Source organism: Canis lupus, chromosome 4 (assembly GCF_003254725.2).
Source record: "Canis lupus dingo isolate Sandy chromosome 4, ASM325472v2, whole genome shotgun sequence".
Taxonomy (NCBI): Eukaryota; Metazoa; Chordata; class Mammalia; order Carnivora; family Canidae; genus Canis; species Canis lupus.
The window spans coordinates 6,542,533-6,565,708 of NC_064246.1; the positions used below are offsets into that span (position 1 = coordinate 6,542,533).

The following is a 23,176-nucleotide window of genomic DNA, read 5'->3' on the forward strand; positions in this document are numbered from 1 at the left end:
ATTTATTGTTATTATTACTTTACTATCAGAGACATGCTAAGTAACATGCAGATATTAAGCTGAGGTGTATTAACACTTCTTTTGTATCATATTTCCTGGCAGGAAGTACCAGCAGGGGGAGGCTTGCTCTAACACCTGTCTGTTAGACCTTATACAAAAGCCAGGTCTTCGTTTATTTCAGCTGGCAATAGAGGGTGCTATTCGCTTTCTGGGTTTTCGCACAGAAGCACACATTTCTATCCCATTCCTGCCTATTTATAGTCATCATTTACATTATCGATGGCAATGTCACATTAATCTTTTGGTTTTAGTGAAGTTCTGGCATTTGCTAAGATTTAGATTCTCCTGAATTTGTACAAGCAAGGCACTTACAACCCTATTTTATTTCGCTACTGAACAAAAGAATTATAGTATGCAGTGGTTTCTATACAAAGCAAAAAAATTTGAATGAGCATTGCCTTTATAAATTTAACAGCTTTTTTCCTCTGTTAACAAAAGATGTTGCACTACTACAACAGGCAGGAAACAAAAGCATTGTTTGTGAACAGTCATCCAAATAATGGAAGGATGGGACTTTTAAGTTTGCAAACTCCATGCACTTCTTGATTTGCTTCTTAAATCCTGATTTTACCATATGATATTTCTTGAATGGTTCTTTACAGAGACATAAGTGTACCATCAAGTAGTCATGAATTATGTCTGAAAAATGTACAGGAATATGTATGCATGCACACACACATCTGTGTGTGTGTGTGTGTGTGTGTACAGTGGAACTATTTTAAACACTGTTCCAATGAAATAAGTATTTACATGTTGGTGAATACAGTAGTAGAGGGTAAGGAAAAAGAAAGATCCAAAAACCTGTCAGAGACTTTATAATTAAATATGAGGCTAGAAATCAGAAAGGCATTACATTAGTGTAGCATCTGCATTCTTGAGGCAGTTTGAGCTGCAAGTTCTATAAGACCCCAAAATCACAGCGGGTTAGTAGTCAGGAAGTCCAAAAATATAATCAGTGCAAGGTTGGTTAATTCAGACACTCAATGTTGTCATCAGGAAATGAGTTTCTTTTTCTTGTTTTTTTTTTTTTTGTTTTTTGTTTTTTGTTTTTTTAGAATTTATTTATTTATTCATGAGAGCTACAGAGAGAAAGACAGAGACATAGGCAGAGGGAGAAGCAGGCTCCATGCCGGGAGCCGGATGTGAGACTCGATCCCGGGACTCCAGGATCACACCCTGGGCTGAAGGCAGGCGTTCAACCGCTGAGCCACCCAAGCGTCCCAGGAAATGAGTTTCTTTTCTTCTCTCAGCTGTGCTCTCCTCAGCCTTGTTTCTCATGGTGACAATGTGGCTGCCCCAGCTCTGATGTTTTTAACTCACACAGCATCTAAAGGCCAGGAGTAAGACAGTGTCTTACTTTTGTTACCTTTTAAGAAACAGAAAAACTTGTACATGAGCTCCCTAATGTCCTCAGCCATCTCCCCTTTGCTCCACAGTGGCCTCTTAGGATATGTTCTCCTTTCCCAAAACCAGGCACTGGCACAGGGTCTATAGGATTAGAGTTATGGTATAAAATGACTAGGATTGACCCCCCCGGGACTAGGGAGGCTCCTAGTCTCTTCTAAAGCCATAGTCCTGGATGACTGAATAAAATTAGAGTTATGTCAGCAAGAATTCTATTAGAAATGACTGTAGGGTAGGTAGTCGGTATTGCCCCCTCAAGGTTGTTGGCACCCTGCTAGAAAAGCAGATGGAGAAATGTGTCCTAGTTTTTGCTTCTGAGCCAAAGGAAAGATGCCAGGCTTGAGATTTCTGGAAGAGTTTTATTAATTTACGTCCTGTCAACCTATGCGTGATTAAAGACAATAAAACTATATAAATATAGATTACAACTAATTTAATAATGGCCTCTTTTCCAATTACCTGAGGCATTTCTTGCACCTTGTGTGTGTACTTTCTTGGCTTTGGATGGGGGTGGGGGCGAGGAGGGGATGCGGAGTGAGTTGGGGGCTGGGGGGGCAGCAGAGATGGTAGATAGTTTCTTCCAATTGCTGTCTCTGGAATTGTCCAGACCACTATTTATTGTTTTCACAAAATATGAAGCTAGAAACTATTGCTTCCACCTACCCATCCATTAACTATGTGCAAAATTAAGGTCTTCATCTCTAGGACACCAGGCATCTATCTACCTACCCCCATGCACACCAACTCTGGACTGCCTGAGTAACTTGAATGTGAGCAGGATAATTGCCCTTCTGCATGAGGATAGTATTGCAAATTACAAAATTCCATCCCTTAACTGCATACATAAGGTTGTAACAGTCATAAAGACTTAGCCACTACCTGCATCGGGGATCCCTGGTTTCCTTGTGTTCGCATGTAATGAACAGACAACTTCCATACTTCCATGTAACCAGGGGTTTCTTTTGTCTCTCCTCAGAGAGATACAGATCAGCTCCTCCAGTACCACCACTTCTGAGAGTCAGGATCCTTCTTCTGGAGACCCAGCAGTCAGTGCACTTCAACAGCAGCTGTTACTAATGGTGGCTCGGAGGACCCAATCAGAAACCCCACGGGTACGTTCCAGCATCACTGTGAATGTTCCAGAAGCATGGATCTTGAAACCTGCTTTGTGGTCACATTACCTAACAGAATAAATCAGGTCTTATCCTGAAGTTTACATTCCTAGGTTGTGGATATATCACTGCATGGTAGCCTATGAACGTGGGAAAAAAAATGCCATTTAGATAGCAAGTATCCTTCATTGCTACTAACAGGATTGCCATTGTCTTAATTGCTCTTCCAACCACAGTAGAAATTCATGTACATTGATCTTGGTTTCCAGGATGCACAGACCCCACAAGGGCTTACTTGGTTAGGTTGCCTTTTTTTCTCACCAAGGTTGGAAAAGATCTGAATTTTTATTAATTTATGATGGCTTTATATGTTAAACACTCAGATTCTTAAAAAGAATCTCGACTTGAAGAGAGACTTTATTCTTGGAGCAAATGACATTATCATCAAGGGACTTAAAAGATGAAGGCTCCCATTATTTTACTAAGAGATAACTTACTAATGTTCATTCACTTATTCACTACACCTTTATGAGCATGACTGTGGGAGAGGCAGAGCAAAGAATTCAGAGCAAAAGATCACACGGGAGATAAGACTTACCGCCAGATAGGAACCTAGATCTACAGGGTAAAGTGGGGCATTTCAGACAAAGAAGCTGGAGAAGGCTCCTTAGAAGAGAGGACACCTGGGATAGACTTTGGAGGAAGGTGGCTTCAGTTGGTGTAGGCAGAGGGGTGCTGTCAAGTTAGTGTAAAGTTTCTCCATTGTTGTATTTATCTTCCGTCAGGCAATGTTGTGATTTCTTCTAGACAACCTCACTTACAAAAAAAAAAAATGCAGTTTTGTATTTGTTTTTATGATTTATTAACTACATTTTTCTACAAGATACCTGATGACACAGTGGGTTGAAGTTGGTCAGATGTGTGAAGAAAAGGTCCTGTTACCTTGTAACTGACTACACATTGCTCTGGAGTCCTTACTCCTACTGACTGGGTAGAGAGGTCTGAGAAATGCCAAGCGAGTGGAGTCAGCCTTTCCAGGTTTGAAGGAGCTGCTGTGGGAGCAAGCATCCAGCTAATTCAAAAACTCAGTCTTTAGGGCATTTTTTTCCCCGTCCATGTACCAGTCTCCCCTCCCCCTCCCACTGCTCCCTTCCAGGGCTTCTGTAGTCTAGAAGGAATTTCCTAGTAGCAAGGAGGCAGGTGGACGTGGAAGGCCCCTCTGGCCATGGCTCAGATGCCTGGCCCCATCCTGATCATGGGGTGTGTTGGTGGCACCTACAGGGAAATAGCTGCCCTGCCCAGTTAGGGTGTACTACTGGGGTCTCCCAACTGGCTCTGAGGATCTCAGATTCTATGGCTTCCTCCTTCCCAGCACTCTCTTTGGTTTCCTGGTCTTTCCTGTACCTTCATGTGCTCCAGTGGGACTGAACCTCAGCTCACTGTGCCCTGTGCCCAGCCCTACCTCAGTCACCAGTACTAGCTCTCACCCCAAGATGAAGTATGTGGGTTGATGGGGGCCTGGGAAATGCGGGTTTTCTCTGAGAAACTTCCCTGTCACAGGCCTGGGGAAGCTCCAGCTCCCTGCAGCCCTTCCCTGCCTGTCAGTATGGAGAGGAAAGTCACAGAAAAATATCTACATAGTTTGGGAAGATGTGAATATTATTGATTCCATGATTGGTGGAGCCACAGGGAACCTAGGAACTTTGGATTTATCAGAGACACAAACCCACAGGCTTGATATCTAAAAAACAGCCCAGGTAGAGCAGAAACTTGGAAGTAACTAAATATTGCATGAAAAATTCTTTATATTCTTTATATTTAAAGTTCTCTAAGTGGCATATATGACTGTATAAAAAACAATTCATATTTAGCATTGTTAATTATTTAATCAAATTCACTGAAAACTTCAGTCTTTTTAACTTTCAAAATTTTAAGTAAAGTTTAAAAACTTTAAAGCTTTGCTCCATGTAGGTGTGGAAATGGGAGAATGAAGATTGCTGTGCAGGCTCATATTTAGACACTGAAGAAATATTTACAAAGGTCTCATACCAGAAACAATTCTTTACTTCTACTGCTTGGCTTTCCAGATTTAATTGATATCACCAATTAGGTTTTGGCCACCAAATACAAATGAAGTTAGTTTCCTGCTCATTATCCCAAATGTATTTAGTGAAGGATTATGCGCCATCAGGTGTACAGTGGCAAAAAGACTCAGCTCCTGTCTCCAAGCAGTTTAACTGCTGGTCAACTGATTCAGCTATATGTGATGTAGGTTATGGTCTGGATGGGCTCAGGCGCTGTGGGACACAGGAAGCCTGAGGTTGGGACGCAGGAGGTCAGGGAGGCTTCCTTGGCAAGGTGACAGCTCAACTGAGATGTGGAGGATGAGCTGATGCAAGGCAGGTAAACTGCCTGGATGAAGCCCGGTGATGAGACAGGAAAGCAGGTATGCTCATAGTCCTGGAGTGTGGAGGCATTGCAGTGGTGGCATGAACAGTGGTTCCTAGACAAGTCCAACAAAAAGTAGCAGGAAATAGGGCTCTGAAGACAAGACTGTTTAGTGACTCTCCTTTTTCTCCATCCTCCCTCTTCTGTCCTTCATGGCTGCATGAATGCTTCGAGTGGACTGAGTATCCCCCTGCCACCCACCATGTGCAAACTCCTCACATTGCAACAAGGGACCATATCCTACAGGCTCCAGTGGTGCCCAGGAGGTGGGCCCACACCAGAGAAAAGACCTTGAAATTCTGTCCTGGTACAAATGAATGAAGTAGTCCTGCAGGAGGAGTTCTCAGTGGGGCTGGTCAGCTTGCTTTTATAGGAGGCAGATAGTGGAAGAGGTTCTGCATTATCCCCATGGCTGCAGAGCTTAGTGCCTGAGCACAACGAGGACAGAGCTGGGGGCACACGTAGTGTTGGTGGAATCTGCCCTCTGCCCTCCAGATTAGCACTGAGGGGCATTGAGCATTAGCGGTCACAGCATCCCACGCATCCGTGTCATAAACTGAGACTTCTCTGTGCCTCAGTTTATCCATTATGTACCTCTAAGGTCATCAGGTATAACCTATCAATGCATAATCATGACCTTAAAATTTTACATTACCACTATGTTATATAAGTATTTGAAAAAAATAATAAAAATAAATATTTGAGTAATCACCTTAAAACAACTTTATCACACTACTGGTTGAGAGGCAGGCCCACCCAGTCCACTGAAAGTGTTGGATCCTTGGGAGTCTAGCATTTTCTGCTTCTGATTACCTTCACCTGGATCTGGCTTCAAACCTATTCACCCTGCCCCACATTAAAAATTAGATAGGATTGTATGTGAAAGTACTCTGTAACTGAGGCTTTATATAAGTCTACAGGAGTGGCATTATCATCATTATCATCACCAGGGGTGGCATGGAAGCTGGTGGTTCATTGGTCCTAAACCAATCAATGAGTATTGCAAAGATGTGCACAGCACTGGGTCTGGCTGACGGTCACTCTAGGTTAACGTAGAGGTAGCATTTCCATCACAATTTACTATCATTATAGGATTAATGCAAATGGAAGCTTTCTTCTTTTACCCTATATATCATTTGTATTTTTCCCCCATTATGATGTGTTCATAAATCGCTATTTTTAAATTTAAAACATTTTTAAAAGGTAAAAACATATTCCTGGACCTCTGATTTGCATGAAGTGCTGTATATAATGTTTTATAAACAATTCTGTATATAAAATATTGACATTTACTAGCAGATGAAACAGATGAGCTATCAATTATGATACCTTAACATAATAACTGATCATCTTATGTATTTATTTATTGGAAAGTGCATTTTGACTTAAAAAATGAATATTTGCATACTTTTCATTTATCATGTTCAGAGCTTTTTTTTAAATGTAAGATTTGTTATGATTTTTGGAATTTTGCAAACTCCTTTTTTTTTCTTTTGCAAAATTGTTCAAAACAGGAATTTTGGCTGCTAAATAGAGCCACCGTTATAATAGTATCCCATGTATGCTTTATGTTTTTTATCCTACAAAGTCTTGGTCATATCCAGATTTAACCAGCATTCCATTAGCATATTGGGAACACTAGTTATGTGCAGGGCACACATTAGGTGTCTCATCACATCTCATATTTGGTATCACATTATCTTTATAGAGAATCTTGGAGGTTAGGTATTATTTTCCCTTTGATTTTCCATCTAAGGAAGCCAGTGCAGAAGGTCCTGGTTTTTGGGGCATTGGCTTGACCCCTCCCAGCCCAGCACTCTTTTCACTTTGTCCTTTCGTCACTACTGGGATATCCATTTCTCCTCACCTCCTCCTTAGGAGCTTCCTGTTTGATGTCTCATGAGCCCATTTCTGACACCAAACAGAGTCCCTTTCAACTCCACCTTCCCACTACCGGGTTTGACAGATCTTAGGACGAGCAAGGAAGAGCGTGTGGTGCCTCAGAGACCTAGTGCCTATACTGTATCCTCTTCTCGCCTCTACCTCTCCCTTCAGGAATGTTCAAGACACTTCTGCCCTTCACAGGAGGCCTGCAACTTAAATCCACCCATGTCTGTTGTGATGTTGAGGGTTCTGTAGACCTGGTCACTTACTCCCCTCCATATAACAGGCCCTCCTTTATATTTTAGCTTTTAAATCTGACTTTGAGGATTCTTTTAAATAACATTATTTGATCTTCATTATTGCCCGACCTAATTATTTTTTATCAGTGTCCATTTTCAGATGGTTTCCTTTCTAAATTTGTGTCCTTAATTTGTGTCATCATTATTGGACTCATACGTATTGCGTCTTGAAGCGTTTTGCTGTACAGGTGGCTTTTGCCTGATCAGTGAGCACTGTCTGAGCTGTGGATTCTCCTGGTTCCCCTAAGTGACACTGCAGAAAGAAATGAGGCTTCAGCATCCCACAGTCCTTTTCCTAGAGTAGGACCTCAGGGAGAAGTGACCTGACCTCTCAGAGACTCAGTTTCTCACATTTTAAATGGGGATAATAGAACCTCCGCAGAGGAGTTCTTGTAAGGTTTTGAGGATTAGAGATGTATATGGCAAAATTATGCCATATAATCAATGGCAATGACTAACATCATCAATTTTTTTTTTTGAAGAGAGAGAGAATGTGTGAGTGGGGGTGTGGAGGGGAAGAGGGAGAGAGAGAGAATCTTTAAACAGGCTCCACATGCAGTGAAGGGCCCAAAACGGGGCTCAACTCCTAACCCTGAGATCATGACCTGAGCTAAAATCAAGAGTTGGATGTTTAACCAACTGAGCCACCCAGGCACCCCCAAATTGTTCTTAGTTATTTTGAACTCTTGAAAGTACCATTATTTTGAATGGTAGAACTTTTCAGGTAGCTTGGGGGAGAGGGATGAACCTTTACATTCTTAAATATTTTAATATTGCCTTTAATATTACCAAAAAATATTTCTGAAATGTTCTCTCTCTCTCTCTCTCTATATATATATATATATATACACACATAGATATAGATATAAATATATATGTATATTTGCCTATCTTCTTAAGCCAAATATGCTAATCATCATTTAAGTTGTTACTGATAATTCAGATTCATGAAGAGAGTCTTGAATATTATGCTGTAAATATAGATCCATCTGGGGAGTGTGAGCAATGCATTTATCTTGTTTCTGCAAAAGGACTTGTGTTCAACTTACACCCTGCCACCCTATTTTTGCTAATCTCTTTTTTGAAATAGTAGAATAAAATTTGTGAGCCTGGCCTACTGGGTAATGTGACATGGTAATTCTTCAGTAAGGCTTAATTAATGAATCAGAGACAGAAATAGTGTTTTGGCCAGAGACTCAGTCTCTATTGTGAGACCTATCCCAGCCAGCCCTATCATTGCTGATTCTTTCCAGGAGCTCTGCCTGAGACCCTTATTCACTACTTTCTCCAGCCTTAGCTGTCGTACACACTCCTAAGGCTCACTTCTGTCTCTTTTTCTACATATATAGGCATTGATATGTCTATACTTGTGTATGTGTGTCATGATGTACGCTCATGGTTGGTTTGCTTGTCTATACCCTGGGAGTTGTCAAGCCCCTTTAAGCTAAAAACTCTTATTATTCTTTGAATTCTCAGCATATAGAACTTACAGCATCTGGCTTAGATAATCTGTACAATAAATATTTGTTGGATGAGAGAATAAATGAATGATTGAACTGGTGAGAAAAAATGAATTTGAAATTTGTACCAGAAAACAGGCTATGAATAATTGCTATAACCCACTGAAACATTTAGCTCTGAGGTTCCTTGGTGTCTAAGGCAAAAAAAAATGAAGTTCCATGAACCTTATTTTCACATAAAGGAAGTTAAGTTATGGGCTGATTTGTACCTCAGAATTTGGCTGTATTTGGAGAGAGGATCTTTAAGGAGGTAATTAAGTTAAAAAGAGGACATTAGGGTTAGACCTAATCCAATATGGCTGGTATCCTTCTAAGAAGAGGGGATCAGGATGCAGACACACACAAGGGAAAGACCATGGGAGGATGCAGAGAAGATGGTCGTTGACAAGCAGAGGAGAAAGGCCTCAGCAGAAGCCAATCCTTGATCAGACTTCCAGCCCTTAATATATTTCTGTTGTTTTAGCCACCCACTCTGTGGTACTTTGTTGTGGAAGCCCAGGAAAACTGATACAGAAGTCAATCATTTTTTTCTTTGCATTAAATTCTGAGATTTTTTTTAAAACTAGGATTTTTATTTAAGGAGCAATAAATAGCACAGTTTACCAGAATTTTTAATAACTTTTACCAGCGATGTAGATGTCATCTACATGTGATTTTGTTTTTATACTGACTTTCCCTAACAGCAAAGGGTAGACTATTAAACCTCAACTGAGGGACCTTATTTTTCATATAATTCAGAAGAATACTGTCATCTTTGCTGCTGCTTACCCTTGACCTCTTTATGCATCCTCATGAATTCCCACATCACGAATTAGTAAACTGTAGTAGCCCTGTGTGCATCTTTTTTACTGGCCTAACCATGGAACATAAAGGAAAAAAGATCCCTTTAGTGGGGGGAGGTTTACTATAGACCACAAATTCTTTGTCATTAACGGAAGATGCTCTTCTTGCTGACACAACACCATTTCCACTATGTTCTCTTTCATGTCAGAATAGAATCCTGGACACAAGCAGCACTTCCAATTTCAACTTCCCTGTAATAATACAGCCAATCCATCCTGTATATGGCCATCCTGTATGCTGCCTTCATGATGGATCAACTGTCCCTTGAAATGCCTTTTGCATTAATATTTTATAATCTGAATAATAACTTCAGGTTCCATAGCTGAGTCAGTGGATTAGCATCTGGGAACAAAGAGGTGGTAAAATGTGCTTCCTTGGAGAGCTCTTCCCTGGTCTCCAGTGAAGCAGGTGTGCTGCCCTTATGCAAGTCAGGCATTTTGACACCAGTGACTTTCACTGAATTAAGAAAAAAACCCTGCCTGAGTATAACCTTCTGCTTTATAAGTCAAAGAGAAATGTGTGCGACCTTTAAAAGACAGCACCACCTCCATGGCTGCTCTTCTGTACTGTCCTTATCCTTTTTTTGGTCTTGGCCCTTCTTCCCAGTCTCCTGTGTCTTCTGTGTGTTAGCCTACAGGAAATTAGAGCCTATTTTAAATCCTTTTTGGAAAAATACAGGGCCAAAGCAAAAAAATAAAAGTACAGATTAGAATGATCTAGCACTTCCACTTCTGGGTATATATTCAAAAGAATCTAAAGCTGGGACTCAAACAAATACCTATATGCCCATGTTCATAACACCATTATTTGCAATAGCCAAGGGCTGGAAGCAACCCAAGTATCCATAGACAGATGAATGAATAAACAAATGTAGTACATCCTTACAATGGAATATTCAGCCCTTAAAAGGAAGGAAGTCTGACACATGCTACAACATGGATGAACCTTAAGGCTATTATGCTAAATGAAATAAGCCAATCACAAAAAGACAAATACTCTATGATTCCACTTATGTGAGGTACCTAGAGTAGTCAAAAACAGAGACAGAAAGTAGAAAGGTGTTTACGAGGGGCTGAGGGCAGAATGGAGAGTTCGTATTTAATGGAGACAGAGTTTCAGTTTGGGAAGATGAAGAAGTTCTAGAGGTCTGTTGTACAACAATATAGATAGTAGTACTGAACTGTACTCTTAAAAATGAAGATGGTAAATTCTGTGTTTCTTTTTTAACCACAATTGCAAACAAGATTACAGGTTAGAAATAGAAGATCTACAGGGGGCTGGGGCATCTTGGGAAGTCTCAATAGTAGCAAGAAGTAAAAAGCAGTGGCCAACAGCAAAGGAGGAAGAAGAGGGATTTGTCTTTTTTTTTAAAAGTTCAACTTAATTAATATATAGTCTATTGTTAATTTCAGGGGTAGAATTTAGTGATTCATTAGTTGCATACAGCACCCAGTGCTCATCACATCACGTGCCCTCCTTAATGCCAGTCACCCAGTTACCCCATCCCCCCAGCCTCCTCCCCTCCAGCTACCCTTAGTTTGTTTTCTAGAATTAAGAGTCTCTTACGGCTTGTCTACCTCTGTGTTTTCATCTTATTTTATTTTTCCTTCCCTTTCCCTATGTTCATCTGTTTCTTAAATTCCACGTATGAGTGAAATCATGTGATATTTGTCTTTTCTGACTGACTTATTTCTCTTAGCATAAGACCCTCTAGTTCAATCAACATCATTGCAAATAGCAAGATTTCATTCTTTTTGATAGCTGAGTAATATTCATATATATATATATATATATATATGTATATATCACATACTCTTCATCCATTCATGTCAGTGGACATCTCAGCACTTTCCACAGTTTGGCTATTGTGGACATTGCTGCTGTAAACATTGGAGTGCATATGAGGGGCTTTGTTTTTAATGGTCTCTGTGCAAAGAGAATGGCAGACAGCACAGTGTGGGAAGTCTAATGGGAGCCTCTCTACTTAATCTGGACTCCAGGAAGCCGCATACTCCTTTTACGATTAACTAACCACTCCCTTTCAGCACCATCCCCACTAAGGGGATCATGTAGAAAACTACCCCCCTCAAACCTCAGTGTGGATTTGCAGCCCTTCTTCACCCTGGATCACATGGGTGATCCAAGCACCTTACAAAAAGAATTTATTTAAGAATGGTGCTGGGTTGGTATTGCATTCTAGTGCTTAGCAGAAACAAAGGTAAATTTTAATCCAGAAGAACAGAGCTTCAATATTGCTGTCAAAGAATTCACACTAATAAAGACCCAAGGAAAATATGATAAAGTGAAAAGTTATAAAATATAACAGAAAACATGCTGCCATGAATAAGAGCCAGCAAAGTCAACAGAAAGCAGAAACAGACTCTTAATGGATTTAGAAATGGTAATAATTAGATTCAGAATATGGATTAACTATGTCTAATGTGTATAAAGAGATAAAAGGAGAGGTTGAAACTCTAAGTAAGGAGCAGAAGGCCATGTAATGAGCAAGCAGATCTGAAAAAGCACCAGATACTAGAAATGAGCAATAGAATAATAGAATAATAAAAATAAAACTTCAAGGGATTTAACAGGAGATTTGACACATAAGAGTAGAGACAGATTTGAACAAATTATTTAGCTGTAGCACGGAGAGATAGAGAGGAAAAGAGGAAAGAAGGTTAAGAAGCATGGAGGTCTGGGCCAGAAGGACTATTGTACTTCTTGTCAGAGTTCCAGAGGAGACAAGGTAAGACTGGCATAGCAAAAACAATTTAAAATTTAAAGTCTAAGATAACCCTCAGATATAAGCATTCATGTCCTGGCAAATTGATGAGGAAAGGGTGAACATTTCAATAAATGGCACTGGAGCAATAGTTTTCTTTATGGGAAAGAAAATGGACCCTTAGTTCATGAACAAAAATCCCCAGTAGTCTAATAAAGTAAATGTGAAAGTCAAAAGCATATAGTTTTAAGTAAGATGATATAATCAATTAGCCGTAGAAGTCTGGGGTAGGAAGGGATTTGGTAAATAAGGCACAGAGAGCACAAAACTTTTTGGGAAAAAATGGACAAACTATATTTCACTTAAATTAACATCTATTTATCAATAACACATTAAGGAAAGTGAAAAGACAAACAATAAACTGGGAAAATATCTGTAACATCTATCATTAATAAAGGTCTTGATCATATATGTACATATATTTATAGATACACACACATGCACACATAGACACATATAACTAATGAAAGACAAGCAACCCAACAGAGAAAAGGATAAATGATTTCATGAAGAAAACTAAAAGTGGACAAAGATGCTTAACTTCATTAATAATGAGGGAAATGCAAATTAGAATAAAATTGCAATATTTTATACACCTGATTAGGCAAAGTTAAAAATTACCTGACACTGTCACATGTTGGTGAGGATGTCAAGCAACATGACATTTACCTGATGTTGGTGGCAGTATAAATTGATAGAATCAGTTTAGAAATCTTATTTTTCCAAAATGTTTTCTAGTGAATTGAACCTTCCCATACCCAGTAATTGCATGTGTGATAGATTTGTACGTTTTCTGGGAAAGTCCATTTGTTTCCTAGGAAAGTTGAACATGTGGTACAGTTGAACATTTGCATTCTTAGCAATTCCATTTCTAAGTGTATGTTAGGTCTGTGTTCTAAAGAATCCTTGCACATATGTACCAGGAGACATTTCCAAAAATGTCCATAGCAGCGTAATAGTAAAAAAAAAAAAAAAAAAAAAAAAAGACCCTAAATATCCAATATCCGAAAGTAAAATGGGTAAGCAAATTGTGGCATATCCGTATTCTACTGTCAAAATGGATGCTACAGCTGTAAAACAGCACGATTAGTCTCAGGAAGATAATGTGGAATGGAGGGAAAAAAGGAAAAGGTAAGTTGCAAAAGGATACATATGCTATGATTTCTTATCTACAAAGCTTCAAAAACGTAAAGCTAAATGTATAGAACTTGTGGATGTAAGCATAGTAAAACAGAAAAGAAGAGAGGGAATGATAAGCACAAAATTCAGGACAGTGTTGGAAGAGGATGGGACCAAGGAGTGGCCCACTGGGAATTTCTATGCTGAAGTAAATGCTCCTTTTCTTATAACTGGGTGATAGACACACATCCAATATATATGTGTATATATGTATATATTATATACATTTAAAAGCCATATATTTGCATTGACTCCATATTTAATAAAAACATGTATTTTTAAAAAGCATGGTACCTAGTGTTATTCAATGTAGAAAAGAATACTCCAGAGTCTTGGGCAGGATGAGCACTGATGCACAGGAGCTTGACGGTGAGAAGGTGTTCAGGTTGCCCTATAGGTTCTATTTAATAGCACAAAAAGGGAAAACCACGTATTTTTTGAAGATGGTTAGGACAGAGGTCAATATTAAATTCATTAGATTCAAAGAGTGTAAGCTTTAGTTTTCTGAGAAATTTAACAATATGGAACATCTTATTCCTTATTGATAAAAAATAAATGAAATAACTATCAACTGATATTTAATCTCTATTTGTCTGTAATGGAAATGCCATCATAACAGGCTGTTTTAACTACTTATATTTTAGAGATGGTGTCAGGTGTCAGAGGAAATAAATTTTGAGTTTTGCCCTCATAAGTTTTTCTCCATCTTTTCAGTCCTGCAGATCCTTCAGCTTCAGCTCATCAAGTTCTGCATCCCCTCTGCTTTTCTGGTGTAGAGTCCAGCTCTTGTTTTGTATGTGCGGTGCTTGGCCTGGATGTCTGGTTTTGAGTCTGCCCGACAATAGATAGATGTCTAAGGGGTGTTTTCTTACAGGCAATAGGATGCTGTGCATGGACTGTGTCCGTCATCTTCTTCCTTATATTCCTGACCTTGTGCCAGGCTCCTAGGAGTTACTCATTAAGTATGTTAGGCAAATCAATCAAGACTTTTTTTTTTCAAAATTCAATTCTTCTCCACGAGATTAGTGCCATCCAGAGATGAATTTGGGGCTAAAACATTTTAAACCTAGAATTAAATTTTCCCCTGTTTGTTTCTGTTTTATTGGTTTAGACTTTTTTCTACAGAGATCTCAGTATTTCTTATATCAGGCCTTACCAATGACTGACAAAATTGACAATGAAAGTCTTTTTACTCTTAGTAAAATTTAAATATTTCGACATTACTTTAAATAACATACCTTTCAAAAATTAAGCCATTTCAAGTCTTTTGTTGAATTCTGATCTTTTAGAGAATTATTTTCATGGCAGTTTCTTGCCCTTAATTAACAGCAGTGCTTTGATGGGAGCAGCATAAATTTAGTGATACTTTATAATGGAATTGAAGAGTGTTGGTAAGAAAGACTCTTTGTTGATCATTATCTTTCTCTTAGGGTACCCATTTTTATGAAATATGTTGGTTTACATTTCAGAATTTGAACATCTGCTTTTTGTACTTTTGTTATTATGAGGTATATTTATGACAATAACATGTCAGTATAAAACCCTTTCTCTGTTGTTTCTTTTGGTATCTGAAAGCATCTGAGTCAGGATCTGGAAGACTCATCATGTTCTTCAACACAAGGAAAATTTAACCGAGAGCAGTTTTACAAGTTTATCATTTTCCCTGGCAAGTGGATTAAAGTCTGGTACGATCGACTTACTTTGTTGGCGTTACTTGATCGGTAAGCTGCTGAACATGCAAGTGTCCAGATAAAAGATACAATGGGGGCAGAAGAGTGCACTCGCATGCTTGTAAAAAGAAATTGCCACTTGCTCAGGTTCTCTGGAATGTTTTCAAGATGTATACCTTTTGTGCTGCAAACTCAAAGGTGAAGCAGTGAGATCCTGACAACTGAAGACAGTGGGAGATATGAGAATTGGGGAACATGGTTTAGATGTAAGGTTAGCTCTGGGGACAGTGTTATGCATTGGTCTACTCCTGGCTTGCCACTTTTTTTTTTTTTTAAGAAGGCTTGAGGTTCCATGGATAGCACAGGCTTGACCAACTAACTGGATGTGGGCCGGGGAAGAGGAGGGCAAGTGAAGCAATATACTTGGAATGTTCATCTTTCCTTTTAAACCCTTTGACTCTTTCACCCCTCTTCTTTCCATTGTTCCTCAAGATGAAATGTGGGGTTGGAGATGTCATCAGTGGATGGGGAGGGAGCAGGGAGGAGCTCTAGTTAGTTAAGGCGCAATGGAGATGGGGGCCGGGTCAGGGTCTTCCCATTTCTACCTCCACCCTCTGATCTCACGATGTACAAAGGACAGGATTTTGATCTCCAGGGGCCATGCAGTTCTGATGGGAGTGTTGATTTGAAAATTCAAGATGCTGTTACTGACGCTGTCATCAGCAAATGCAGTTTCACAGTTAAATGCCAGCCAGTGGGGGCAGTGGGAAGGCTGATTCCCTGACTTGCTGTAGTTAGTCCCTCCGTGACTACTTGTTATAGTAATGTTTTAAATGGTGTGATTACATACTAAGAAACTATAGTCATGCAAAATTACGACAGTAAATTCCAGGACCCACAAGTCAAGGAATGGAGTTACAATGGCTTTTCTAACAACACTATGTCACCCCAGGGGCATACACACAAGATGAACGTTTCAAGTGTTACTGAAATAGTCCAAGATAATACATTCTGTTAGATGATGCAGGGTTTTTTTATATTAATTTTATTTTCTGTTAAAAAGGAATATTGGACAACCTGATGTTAACCCTTCATATTAGAGACAAATATTTCTGTCGATTTTCTAGGTGTTATTTCAATCCACTCAGTGACAATAAATTACTGAAAATCTAATTAAGGTCTAAGAAAGGACAACGATGAAGATTATTGAGGTTTTTAAAAGTTTATGTTTTTATAGTTTTAATCACTTCTGTCGCAGGTCACACTGAGTTTGAAGGCAATGTTCAGGGATGTGTAGACATAGCACTATGCCCTGACCCTTGGGCTCCTCAGCTGATGTGGGAGCCTCTGGGGATCAGATCCAGGGCCCACCATTTACTAGTGCTGTGATCTAAAGATGGCTGTGAAACCTCCCTGTGCTTCAATTTCCTGTCTATTAAATCGGGATAATCTATATTCAGGAAGGACTGAATCAAGTTAGCTATAGCAAGTGTCTTTTAAATAATACTTGCTATTATCGTTATTATGGCCTGGAATGTGGCCCAGAACCCAGAAAGAAGAGAAATAAATAAAAATAAAATGAAATTTAAAAAAAAAAGAAATTAGGATAGCCAAAGTGGATGTTGTCAAACTCAGACATTAAGATGTAGGCCCTTCACTCATAGGAGAAATCGCCCCATTTTCAGAGCCCATATAAGCCTACTTTCAGGCATCTATTTGCACACATGGGGATCTGGTTTTCCAGATCAGAGTCAGTTAAGAGGGGAGATAAGACAGCATGATCCCCGAGCTGACAACAAGGACAAAGGAGACCCAAACACTAATCTAGAAAAACCTGGCAGCTTGGGACCTTTGCAGGGAGAGTGTTTTCCCCAAACAGAACTGTGGATCAGAATCACCTGGTAGCTTTGTAAAAATACAGATTCCAGGAGTGAGAAGTCTGCGTTTCAGTGGGCCTTGAGTAAGATGTAGGGCACATCTCTCACTAGCTTGCCTTCTTAGGACAGCAGTGATCTGGAAGGTCTGTTTAAGAAGCAGGAATTTACACAATAAATTACAGTTTTTACTCTGGTAGTAAAATTTCAAAAGGCATGAATAAATTGCCTCTGATATTCATTGGGAGGACATTATATTTAAGGTCCTACATGGATTAAAGAACTTGAATTGCCAAGTTAAAGTTCATAAAGAAAAAGTATGCATAATAAAAAACAAACAGTACAGGTTGGGCAGGAAGTAGAAGAAACTGGTGAATTACAAGCACTGAAATTGAGCTGATCTTTGCAATAAACTCCCATAGCTTAAGGCCTTCTGCTTGATAATTTTCAACTTTACTCTGGAAAACAGGCTGATCTTCCTTGAAAATATTTCCTTCTCTGATCGCACCTTCAAGGTTCCTATGATTACAGCCTTTCATGTTCGCTTTCAGTTTGGCATTCATTCTACTCACATACTTTTTGTCCTTATTCTCCTTTATTCTCTCTCTCTCTTTTTAAAATAAAGATCTATTTATGAATGTTTATGAATTATGTTTATGAATAAACATTTGAGAGAGAGAGAGAGAGAGAGGCAGAGAGAGTGAGCGAGCATGTAGGGGGAGGGACAGAGGGACAGGGACAGGGAGAGACTCTCAAGCAGACTCCCTGCAGAGCACAGAGCCAGACCTAGGCAGGGGGCAGGGGTGTGTGCTGGATCCCACAACCCTGAGATCATGATCTGAGCTGAAACCAAGACTTGGATGCTTAACCAACTGAGCCACCCTGGCACCCCTCTTTTACTTTCTCTTATTTTTTATTCTGCTATTACCCCATCTTGCATAATACGTAGGTTTTATTTTCATTTATCTAATTTTCCAGGTTGGCATCTAAAATAAAAAGCTGCCCATCAGGGTGTCATTTCATTCATTTGTTCATTCATTTAACAAATTAAAAAGCCTCCTGCCAAGCACCTGGTCCATGTGAGGCTCTGCACTGGGCACTGAATACATAGAGCAAGGGTGGGAGCAGGCAGGGTGCCTACCCTCACCAAACTGGCATTCTACCGCAGAAGGTAAGCTGAGATAGGTGCCATGAAGACACACATGAAGGCCTGAGTTAGAGGAAATTGGGGGAGAAATGACACTGATGTCAGAACAGCAGGTGGTTGCAGAAGCATTTTCTGAGGTGAAGCATACCAACGGAGATAGAAACAGAGAAGGAGCTAGCCATGTGACAATGCAAGAAAAGCATTCATGCTCCTCAAATGATCTCGTTGCCATCGTCATCATCTTGAGAATGCGCTCTCATCTCTCCCATCTGGAAAGGTCCTCTTGACCTGCTCTCCTGCCAGCTGCTCTGTCCAGTTTCTGTGTGCTCTGTTGCAGCAGAACTCTGGGAAGAGCTGCCTGCACTTGCTGGCCGCCTCTCTTCTCCCATCAACCGGTTCCGTTCACTCCCGACTCCAAGCCTGCCCTTGTCAAGGTCACCGTTGACCTATCCGTTCAGCCATCATTTTGCTAGACCCATACACAGCCTTTGACAGAGTCAATTCTCCTCTTTGGTGTGCTTTCCTCTCCTGGATTCCAGGACTCAGCCCTTTCTTGGTTTTCATTGTGTCTTGCGGGCTACTCCTTCATAACATAGTCACCTTTGCAGGTAACCTCTGCCTCCCGACCTCTTCATGCTGGAGTCCCCGGGTGCTGCACGCTTGAGAAATGGCCCTTCTCGGTGGGGCTTAGCCTGACCTTCTGCTTAAAATTACAACAGTTCCCTATCCATATGCTTGTAATTCTTACTTTGTTCTATTTATTTTTTGATTGTGCTAATCAACTCCAAATGCTACATAATATACTTAAATTTTTGTGCATATTACTTATTTTATGCCACTGCCCACTGGAAAGAAAGCTCCAGAAGTTTTGTTCACTGAGGTATTATTCCAGATATCTATAGTGCGGAGCAGTCTTACATGAACAAATGAGTCAACTTCCCTTTGCAAACAACTCTCTTTCCAACCTCTGCCATTGATTCTGCCATGATCCTTTCTTCCCCAGACTGACATCTTGAAATCATCTTTATTTCTTCACTCAGCCCTTCATTGTACACAATCCATTCAAGTCCTTCCCGCTCTGGTCTGTATTGTATCTCAAAGTCACATTGCCTTCCCAGTTTCCCAGCCAGGACACTCTTCCAGACCCTAATTACTTCTCCCCTGGAGTGTTGTTTATCGTTGCTCTGCTATTTCCCCTCTAGTGCATCTTGTCAACCTCTGCCAGATAAATCTTTCTACAGTACAGCCTAACCACAGCACTCCTTGCCCAGTGAGTAAACTTTTTAACCTGGTGTTTACATAGAGATGCATGAGAAGCTGTGGGAGTGGAATGATGGGGGCCTGGGGCAGAGGAATGGAGTTCTGCTGGAGGAGAATCTGGGGAAAATATTTTTCAGGAATGTTATTTCCCCCTAATAAGAAAAAAAGTCTGTTAATTTAATTGAAAATTTTGTTTTTTTTAAAGTTCCTAAGCCTTTAGATTTTTTTAAGTATACATCAAAATGTTATGAGCACACTAAAAAATACATAAAGAATTTTATGGACCTGAACTAACAAAATATATTTAGCTCTGTAAAAAGTACACAGTGGAAAACAAACAAACAAAAACCCATAAATTTTCCTTTTTACCAAATATAGTTTGATTCCCCCCAGAAGTTTTTTTTTAACTTCAGCTTGAACATCATAGTATCTGAGTTCTTCACATTTCTATGCATCTTGATTCTCTACATCTCAATTGTCTGATTAAAAAAATAGGCAAAAGATATGAACAGATACCTCACCAATGAAGGTATACAGAAGGCAAAAAAGCATATGTAATGATACTCCACATCATCATTGAGGAATTGCAAAGGAAAACATCAGTGAGATATATTACACACGTATAAGAATGGCCAAATCCAAACACTGACCACCAAGCGTGGGAAAGGAACTCCCATTCATGGGAATGCAAAATGATAAAGCCGAAGATAACTCAGTGGTTTCTTACAAAACCAAACGTATTTTTACCATATGATTCAGCCAGCATGCTCCTTGGTGCAAATGAATGGAAAACTTAGGTTAACACAAAAACCTGCACATGAATGTTTATAGAAGCTTTATTCATAGTTGTCAAAACTTAGAAACTATTAAGATGTACTTTAATAGATGAATGGCTAAACCATGGTACATCCGTATAGTAAAATACTATTCAGTGATAAAAAGAAAAGAGCTATCAAACCATATAAAGACACACAGGGGGATGCCTGAGTGGCTCAGCAGTTGAGCATCTGCCTGCAGCTCAGGTCATGATCCTGGGGTCCTGGGATCAATTCCCACATCAGGCTCCCTACAGGGAGCCTGCTTCTCCCCCTGCCTATGTCTCTGCCTCTCTCCCTGTGTCTCTCATGAATAAATAAATAAAGACACAAAGGAACCTTAAATGCATATTACTAAGTGAAAGAAACTGACCAGAAAAGGCTACCTGCTGTGTGATTCCAATTATCTGAAATTCTGGAAAAGAAAAATCTGTGGAGACAGTAAAAAGTTTTGTGGTTGCCAGAAGTCGGGGGAAGGCAGGGGTGAACAGGAACAGAGGATTTTTAGGGCAGTAAAAATACTCTGCATGCTACCGTAATAGTGGGTACATTTCACCACGTTTGTCTAAACCCATAGAATATATGGCAGCAAGAATGAAATAATGATAATGATGTGTCACTGTTGGTTGGCTGATTATAATGAATGTATCACTTTGGTGGGGGATATTGATGGTGGGACAGAATTGTGTGTGTGTGTGTGTGTGCACACATGCGTGCGCTTGCACACACGCGTGCGTTTGCAAGGAGAGACTATGAGGGAACCCTTCTTTTTCCCTTAATTTTGCTGTGAATCTGAAACTGCTCTTAAAAAATAAAGTCTATTCATTTTTTTAAAAAACGCTCACAAGTGCCTACTTGCCAGTTGAAGTAGTTAGTTATGCCTTTATAAAAATAATGTAATGAAGGGACCTATATGTACATAAGAAAACTGGTGAGGCAAAATATGTGCTCAGAATTCTTGGGAATGACCCTTCTACACTCCTGACCATGTGGTCCACACCATGCTCCCTTACTCCATTTCTGCCTCTTCCTCCCATCACTATGTCCTGCATGTTGTCCTCCCATAGAAGTCTTTCACCTCTGAAGTCATAATCCCAGCCACTGATCATCCCCAAATGTTTTGCCAGGCCATCTGAGCACTTTGACCCATCCACCTGCTCCCATCTAGCAACCTCTCCTGTCCTCGTTGCCTCCTGATCCTACTTAGTCTACAAGATCCAGCCTTCATCCCCTTGTCTCAGCATCCTCAAGCACCCTTATCTTGTCTTCCTTCACACACAGCAATAGCAACCCCCTCTGGGTGAGCCCACCTCCGCATCTCACACTTCTTACTCTGGGTCCCACAAAACAGAACACCACCCAGTGAGACTGTGGTCATGACACACCTCAGTCAGACCCTCTGCTTGTTAGCTGGAGCTCTCTGGTGGGAGCTCTCCTGGCTCCTGAACCTGGGAAGGAAATTCTGGCCTTAGACCTTGTATCTGGAAGGGATTTCCTGCTTTAGCTAGGTGTTAATGCACCTCCTCCCCCCATTTAAAGGAACCAGTGCAGCTCTTTGTCTTAAAGGCATTTTATGTTGTGCACAGAGTAATTAACTGTTTTCCCCCAGGAGACCCAGTTTAGGGATCAAGGAGACTCAATGGAATTATATTTCATTTATTTCAACGACAGGAAATGGGTTAAAATATGGATTTTGCTTATAAAATACAGAGGGAAAGAAAGAAAGAAGAAAAAGAAAGAAAGAAAGAAAGAAAGAAAGAAGAAAGAAAGAAAGAAAGAAAGAAAGAAAGAAAGAAAGAAGAAAGAAAGAAAGAAAGAAAGAAAGAAAGAAAGAAAGAAAGAAAGAAAGAAAGAAAAAAGAAAAGAAAAGAAAAGAAAAGACCATTTTGTTCCCAAGTATAAAGGCAACTACTCTGCTATCGCTGTCAGTGGTTTCAGAGACGTTTGGGTATTATGCTTACCTTTTATTTCCTTTGTTTTTATTTGTTTATTTTATGCAGAACTGAAGATGTCAAGGAGAACGTGCTGGCAGTTTTACTCATTGTGCTGGTCTCGCTCCTCGGCTTTCTGACATTGAACCAAGGCTTCTGCAAAGACGTGTGGGTGCTCCTCTTCTGCCTCGTCATGGCCAGCTGCCAGTACTCCCTGTTAAAGGCAAGACCACATCTGATTCTTACCATCACTAAGGTATCCTTGAAATCACAAGATGATGACACAGACACTTGTGATTTGTGTTCTAGAGTGTTCAGCCTGACCCCGCCTCGCCAATACACGTAAGTCTCAGATAACAGGCAAGTAGCTTGTCTTGTCTGCTTGTGTTAAAGATAGGGGAACAAAACCTATTCAAGGGGCGAAATATATGTCAGTGTACATATACTCAATGTATAAATAGAAATATGAGTGCATGGTTGCCAGATTCGGGCTCGAGCTGAGAGCGTGGTGTGAGTGCCAGGGGGGTAGCAGGGAGGATACAGAATGCGGATTGCCTTTCCAACCCTGCTGGACTCTAGTCAGGGCCAACCATGCAGCCCAGCGCGGGAAGACTGGCCTCTGCAGTTGGAGTGCCTGCCTTTGTTTCCTGGTTCCTCCCCTTGAATGTGGGACCCTGAGCAGGATATGTCTACTCACCGTGTCTGTGTTTCTCTGCATGTCAGTAAGGATAATGAAAATGCCTGTAGGGATTAAATAATCTATTTAACTTCCTTAAAACGGTGCCTGGAACACAGATGTTGCTGAGCGAGTGGGGGCTATCATTATGGGTAATATTAGTTGTGTAAGCACGAGTCATGAAGCTGATTTGCTGTTCCACATTTTCAAGAGTATTGTTACCTTTCGTCCACATAACTGTGGGCTGACTTAGAGCTGAGATCTGGGCTTGC

The 23,176-nt window shown here is 40.2% G+C and overlaps 1 protein-coding gene and 1 long non-coding RNA gene across 3 annotated transcripts in view; one reads left to right on the forward strand and one right to left on the reverse strand.

Moving 5' to 3' along the window:
* The window catches only part of PCNX2 (pecanex 2), a 288,030-nt gene that overhangs the window by 61,933 nt on the left and 202,921 nt on the right, over positions 1–23,176 (forward strand). For both annotated transcript variants that reach the window (XM_025448568.3, XM_025448569.3), the window contains exons 9-12: positions 2,441–2,576; positions 15,107–15,252; positions 22,298–22,451; positions 22,538–22,570. In XM_025448568.3, the coding sequence (XP_025304353.3) occupies positions 2,441–2,576; positions 15,107–15,252; positions 22,298–22,451; positions 22,538–22,570 (469 nt within the window). The remainder of the gene's footprint in view (positions 1–2,440; positions 2,577–15,106; positions 15,253–22,297; positions 22,452–22,537; positions 22,571–23,176) is intronic.
* Positions 1,070–23,075, reverse strand: LOC112660861 (uncharacterized). The gene is made up of 3 exons (XR_003137269.3): positions 22,926–23,075; positions 22,259–22,442; positions 1,070–1,387 (listed from the first exon to the last, which is right to left on the reverse strand). It is a non-coding gene; the product is annotated as an uncharacterized LOC112660861 (long non-coding RNA).